The sequence below is a fragment of the Nicotiana tabacum genome, chromosome 8 (genome assembly GCF_000715075.1).
Source record: "Nicotiana tabacum cultivar K326 chromosome 8, ASM71507v2, whole genome shotgun sequence".
Lineage (NCBI taxonomy): Eukaryota > Viridiplantae > Streptophyta > Magnoliopsida > Solanales > Solanaceae > Nicotiana > Nicotiana tabacum.
The window spans coordinates 38,219,695-38,225,694 of NC_134087.1; the positions used below are offsets into that span (position 1 = coordinate 38,219,695).

Consider the following 6,000-nt stretch of genomic DNA (forward strand, 5'->3'; position numbering starts at 1 on the left):
ATAGAATAAGACAGTATAATTAAGTACAACAGTAAGAAGTAACACAGGATAGTAAGAAACAATAGCAACTACAACAGAGACAAAATAATCACAGAAGGAATATAGATCAATACAGAGGTAACAATCGGGGATCACCCAGGATACCGTCCTGTAGTCCCAAATATAAATATCCAGTGAATCTCCCGAGTGTCGTCCTGTAGTCCAACTCATATTGGCGGGGATCTCCCGAAATACAAATCTGTAGTCCCATATATAGATACTCAATACTAGGGGAATCTACCGGAATACTGATCCATAGTCCCAAAGTAAACAAGCAGGGGATCTCCCGGGATACCATCCCGTAGTCCCAAAGTAAACACACAGCAGCACGAAGAATATTCCATTCAATCCAAATTTCACACTAGGGTAAAATAGGTATTCCTAACCTAGCATGCTGCACTGAATTCAAATAAGGTAGTTTGAGCACGTAAAGCAATTAAATCAATTAGGCATGCTTCCCTAAGCTAACAGTAGGCTAAAATTGAAAGTAGTGTAAGCAGGGAAAGAAACACAGTTATAATTACTTAATAAAAATAGGATTTTCAACAATTAGCACAAGTACGCACTCGTCACCTCACGTACAAGGCATTTCATATATCAACAATACCAAAATTCTAAGGGGAGTTTCCCTAATACACTTATACGCAGTGCATAGTATAGCGTAAGTATATATATATTATATATATATAAGCTATATTCGATACAGTATTACCTAATACACTTATACTTAGTGCATAGTATAGCGTAAGTGTATATATATATAAGCTATATTCGATACAGTATTACCTAATACACTTATACTTAGTGTATAGTATAGCGTAAGTATATATATAAGCTATATTCGATACAGTATTACCTAATACACTTATACTTAGTGCATAGTATAGCGTAAGTATATATATTATATATGTAAGCTATATTCGATATAATATTACCTAATAGACTTATACTCAGTGCATAATATAGCGTAAGTATATATTTTATATATATATATATATATATAAGAGAGAGAGAGAGAGAGAGAGAGAGAGAGAGAGAGACACGCACGATTCATAGTACTATTCATCCCTTGTATTACAAAAGTATTAACGGCTTATATTTATATTATTTAGATAGTAAATACAAAAGTGATTTTTAATTTTGACCATTGTTAACCTGAATAGAGACCAACTTTGGTCACTATTTATTCAAGAATTTAGTTTAGCGACCAAAGTTGGTCGCTATATTTAAATCAGATTTAATTATATTTCATATAATATTTAAATTAATAATATAATTATTAAAATTGTATAACTGGGCCCCATTTAAGCGACCAAAGTTGGTCGGTATCTGCCTACCCTTTAAGTAGCGACCAACATTGGTCGCCATTTTTATATTATATATATTTATATTTTATAATTTTTTTAAAATAATAGTATAATTATTAAAATTTTGTAGGTGGGTCCCACTTTAGCGACCAACATTGGTCACTAATCCCAGTAAATGTTTGACCAAGAAAGTCTGACCAGTTCAGTCAACATTTTGACTAATATAGCAACCAAGTAGCGACCAACCTTGGTCGCTATTTTGTTTCTTTTATTTATTTTATTATTTTCGCTAGTTTAGCGACCAACTTTGGTCGCTTTTTCCCACAGACCAATTTTGATCGCTAAATTTTGGTCGCTTTTTTCCGGATTTCTAGTAGTGTAAATTGAAACGGAGGGAATACTTATTATGAATCTCATCTGTTAACAAGAAGTTATTATGATGGAGATCCCTGCTTTAAATGATCTTATTTCTTGTGGATTTAAAAAGATATTTTCATATAAAAAATGAATTAGAAATAACAAAAAATGATTATATTGTCGGCCACTTGATAGCCATTTGCTGGACAACAAGACTCGTGACATTATATATATTTTGTGAAGTCCATCTTCTGATAAATGTCAATACGTAAATCTGGCAATGGCACCTATAGAGTTAGGGGATACTGGAATTGGAAAAGATGAAGAAGAAGAATTCAATAATTCAAAGAGTAGTAGTAATAACCGTGAAGGTGTGTTCTTGACTTGGAATGATTTGTGGGTTACTGTTTCCAAGAGAAAATTGGGTGGCAGCAAAAACATACTATTACTTGAAGGTCTAACTGGCTATGCTCGCCCTAGTGAGCTCTTGGCCGTCATGGGTCCTTCTGGCTCTGGCAAATCTACTCTTCTCAACGCTTTAGCTGGTAAATATTATTACACTCAAACCTCTTTAATACATCATATATATATATAAGCTGAGGGTATATCAGAAACAACTTGCTTGCCTTCACAATGTAGGAGTAAGGTCTAAGTACATATTATCCTTTTCAAACTTTGGTGGAATTACTCTAGGTTTGTTATTAATTGTTCTCTTTAAAAAAAGAAAAAAGAGGAGGGGGAGGGGGGAGGGAGGATATTATATTAAATTGTTCAACTAGTTAGCTAGTTTCTTTTCGAAATATTTGTGACTGATCACGACTACCTCTCAGGGCGATTGGATTTTAGCACGAGGCAGAGCGGTGATATTCTGATCAATGGTCACAAACAAAAACTTTCTTATGGAACATCTGTAAGATAACTAGCCTTCAGCTAAATTAATATCATTATTATTTATGTTTTCTTTCTATTAATTAACGTCTCCATAATCAATGTCTCCTTGTGATGGTTGTTAAGATTAGAATTCATCGTAAATTTTCCTATAAAACCAGGCTTATGTGACTCAAGATGAAACGTTAATAGCAACACTAACGGTTAAAGAAGCTGTTTACTACTCAGCACAACTTCAATTGCCAGATTCTACGAAAAAATCAGAGAAGAAACGAATAGCAGAGAAAAGTATAAAGGAAATGGGGTTACAAGATGCGATGAACACAAGAATTGGAGGAATTAGTGGAGGAGAAAAGAAGAGATTAAGCATTTGCATGGAGAGTCTAACGCGACCAAAACTTCTTTTCCTTGACGAACCAAGCAGTGGCCTTGACAGTGCTGCATCTTATTATGTGATGAGCAGAATTTCACGTCAAAGATTTGGAAAAACCATTATTGTATCCATACATCAGCCTAGTGCTGAAGTTTTTAACCTCTTTCAAAACCTGTGCCTTTTGTCCTCAGGAAGAATGGTATATTTTGGTCCAGCTAGTGCAGCAATTGAGGTAAAATGCAAGCTATATATATACCCTATGTCTCTTATCCCTAGGAAATCTTCCTTCACTTGCAAATTTTTTCGGAAAACTCAATTTATTCCAATGTGAATGGCAAACATGCTTATATTTCTTAGTTTTAACAGGACTCCTCACAATCATAGTTTCTATCTATAATTATCTACAAATAATAAAGTTATTAATAACCGGATGAAACCAAGAAATAACCCTTCACGTGCAAAATTATAGAATATCCCCTTTAACATCAAACAATTTCATCGAATTGAGTATAGTTGTATGTGTGATAGCATCTATAATAAGGGGCGGATCTATGGTATACTGAGAGGGGTCACGGCACCCGTGAAGTTCAAAAAAAAAATCATGTATACATGTATATGTTCTTAAAAACTAGTAACATATATTAGTAGTTGACACCCAATATACAAAATAGATTTTGGTTAAAGTGCACCCCGTGATCTTTAAATCCTGAGTTCGCCTTTGTCTATAATACTAGGAATATCAATGAACCCGATTGTTGCAGGATAGTCTTTTTTAGCTTCTAAGGTCTATTTCTTAGTTTAAAATCCCTCTAATCAAAGAATTATTAGATTTGTCCCTCTTATATATATATATTGAGTCAAGATTTTATCAGCTTTTAATCTCTCTTTTTATTTTCTTTTATGATAGTTTTTCGCATCAAATGGTATTCCTTGCCCGCCTCTTCAAAATCCGCCGGACCATTTTCTGAAAACAATAAACAAAGACTTTGATGAGGCAAGTCAAATGTATACACTTCCCTTTTCTAAGAGAGAGGGAAACGTTTGCTTTTTATTGAATGTCTTGCCTTCTGTTCATAAATAATTATAGGATATTGAGCAAGGCTCATCAGCTGGAAGAAAACCTACCGAAGAAGTAGTGGATCTTCTCATAAATTCATTTGAGAGCTACCATAAAGTTCAGAATCATGTTGTAGAAATATGTCAACGGGTAAGGAAAAAAACCCTAAAGGGTTGCTTGTTTGGAATGAGAAAAAACTCTATAACATTCATTAGTATATTATTTTCAGGGTGGTGAAGTATTAGAAAAAAGAAGCCATGCCCATTTCACTACACAATGCCTAGTATTGACAAGGAGGTCAGCTGTGAACATGTTTCGCGATCTTGGCTACTATTGGATGCGATTAGCTACTTATATCGCCCTTGCTTTAGGTATTGGCTCCATCTACTATGATGTTGATACGAGCTATCGTTCAATCGAGGTACATACAATATAATCAGGATATAGAATCTTCTGACGAAATTTTAGAAATTTCTTAGTTAATTCTCAAAGTATATGTCAGTACAGTAAACTTCGTAATTGTCACATTGTTTTTGGTTTTACATATTGATTTTCAGGAAAGAGGTTTTATGGTGGCTTTCATTGTTTCATTTATGACATTTATGGCAATTGGTGGATTTCCTTCATTTGTGGAGGACATGAAGGTATATCTATATCTTCTTTTTTCATATGACATAACTAACGAATTCTACATTTTATTTTGTATCATGCCTAATTAAGTTTAACTACTTCAATAAAAATTGCAGGTATTTCAACGAGAAAATTTGAACGGGCACTATGGATGTTTTGCTTTTGTAATAAGCAACACACTTTCTTCTATACCATACTTGCTATTAAATTCATTGGTTCCAGGTGCCATTGCCTATTTTATTACTGGATTTCAAAGTGGATTTGGCCATTTCAGCTACTTTACTCTGATTCTCTTCACTTGCATGATGATAGTCGAAACCCTAATGATGAATGTTGCAGCAATCGTACCTAATTTCCTCACTGGCATTGTAATAGGTGCAGCAATAGAAGGATTGATGATATTAACAGGTGGTTTTTTTCAATTACCTGATAAATTGCCTAGACCTTTTTGGAAGTACCCATTATACTACATTTCCTTTCAAAAGTATGCTTACCAAGGTATGTTCAAGAATGAATTTGAAGGGTTAAAGTTTACGGATTATCTGAATGGAAATAATCAGACAATGAGTGGAGAAGACGTGTTAAGAGATAGGTGGCAAGTAGAAATGACATACTCAAAGTGGGTAGATCTTTCCATTTTGGTAGGAACGTTAATTTTGTATCGTTTGATGTTCTTTCTGATAATCAAGACAAATGAGAAGGTTATGTGTGCAGTGAAAAGATCCATATCAAATGTTTCAAACCAAAATAGACAAATCATGGCCAAGTCCGTAGCTGCCTCACCTTTCCATGGACTCACTTCATCTAGTGAAATTCCTACCAACAATGTATAAGATGTAGTTCGTTCAGTTCCTTGCGATTTAATGATTTGGACCATTTCTCAATTTGTGCGTGTTTAGAGGTGGATCTAGGATTTAAAGGTAGCGGGTGCCATAATTTTCTTTAATGTATACCTTGTAATAACTAATATAGAGTTTGTTCGGAACGTTTATTTGGTTCATTTTTTCGTTTATTCGGGCAATTTAATATTTTAATTATGAAAATTACATCTCTTTCCCAAACTCTGTTTGTGGGATTTTATTAGGTATGTTGTTGTTGTATGAAAATTACGTCTCAGACATCAAGAAACAAATGTAATTAGCATTTTAAAAAAGAAATCACAACTTTATTGTTATTAACAATACAAGTAAAATTAATATTTTCACTAGGGAACTACATCTTTTTTTGTATGCTACAAATAAATTTGTACAAATAAAATAATATCTTCAATTAGGGTATTCCACTAATCAGAATAAGAAAAATAAAAAATATATCTTCAATAGATAAGTTATACACAGGAGAACATGTCA

The 6,000-nt window shown here is 33.5% G+C and overlaps 1 protein-coding gene across 1 annotated transcript; it reads left to right on the plus strand.

The window, feature by feature from the left end:
• The first annotated feature begins 1,983 nt into the window (after positions 1–1,983).
• Positions 1,984–5,641, plus strand: LOC142163047 (ABC transporter G family member 1-like). Its single transcript, XM_075220297.1, has 9 exons — positions 1,984–2,248; positions 2,343–2,396; positions 2,534–2,613; positions 2,753–3,196; positions 3,872–3,958; positions 4,052–4,171; positions 4,251–4,442; positions 4,579–4,665; positions 4,768–5,641. Exons 1-9 carry the CDS (start codon positions 1,984–1,986, stop codon positions 5,482–5,484), a joined length of 2,046 nt encoding a protein of 681 aa, XP_075076398.1. The 3' UTR covers positions 5,485–5,641.
• Positions 5,642–6,000: the final 359 nt, after the last annotated feature.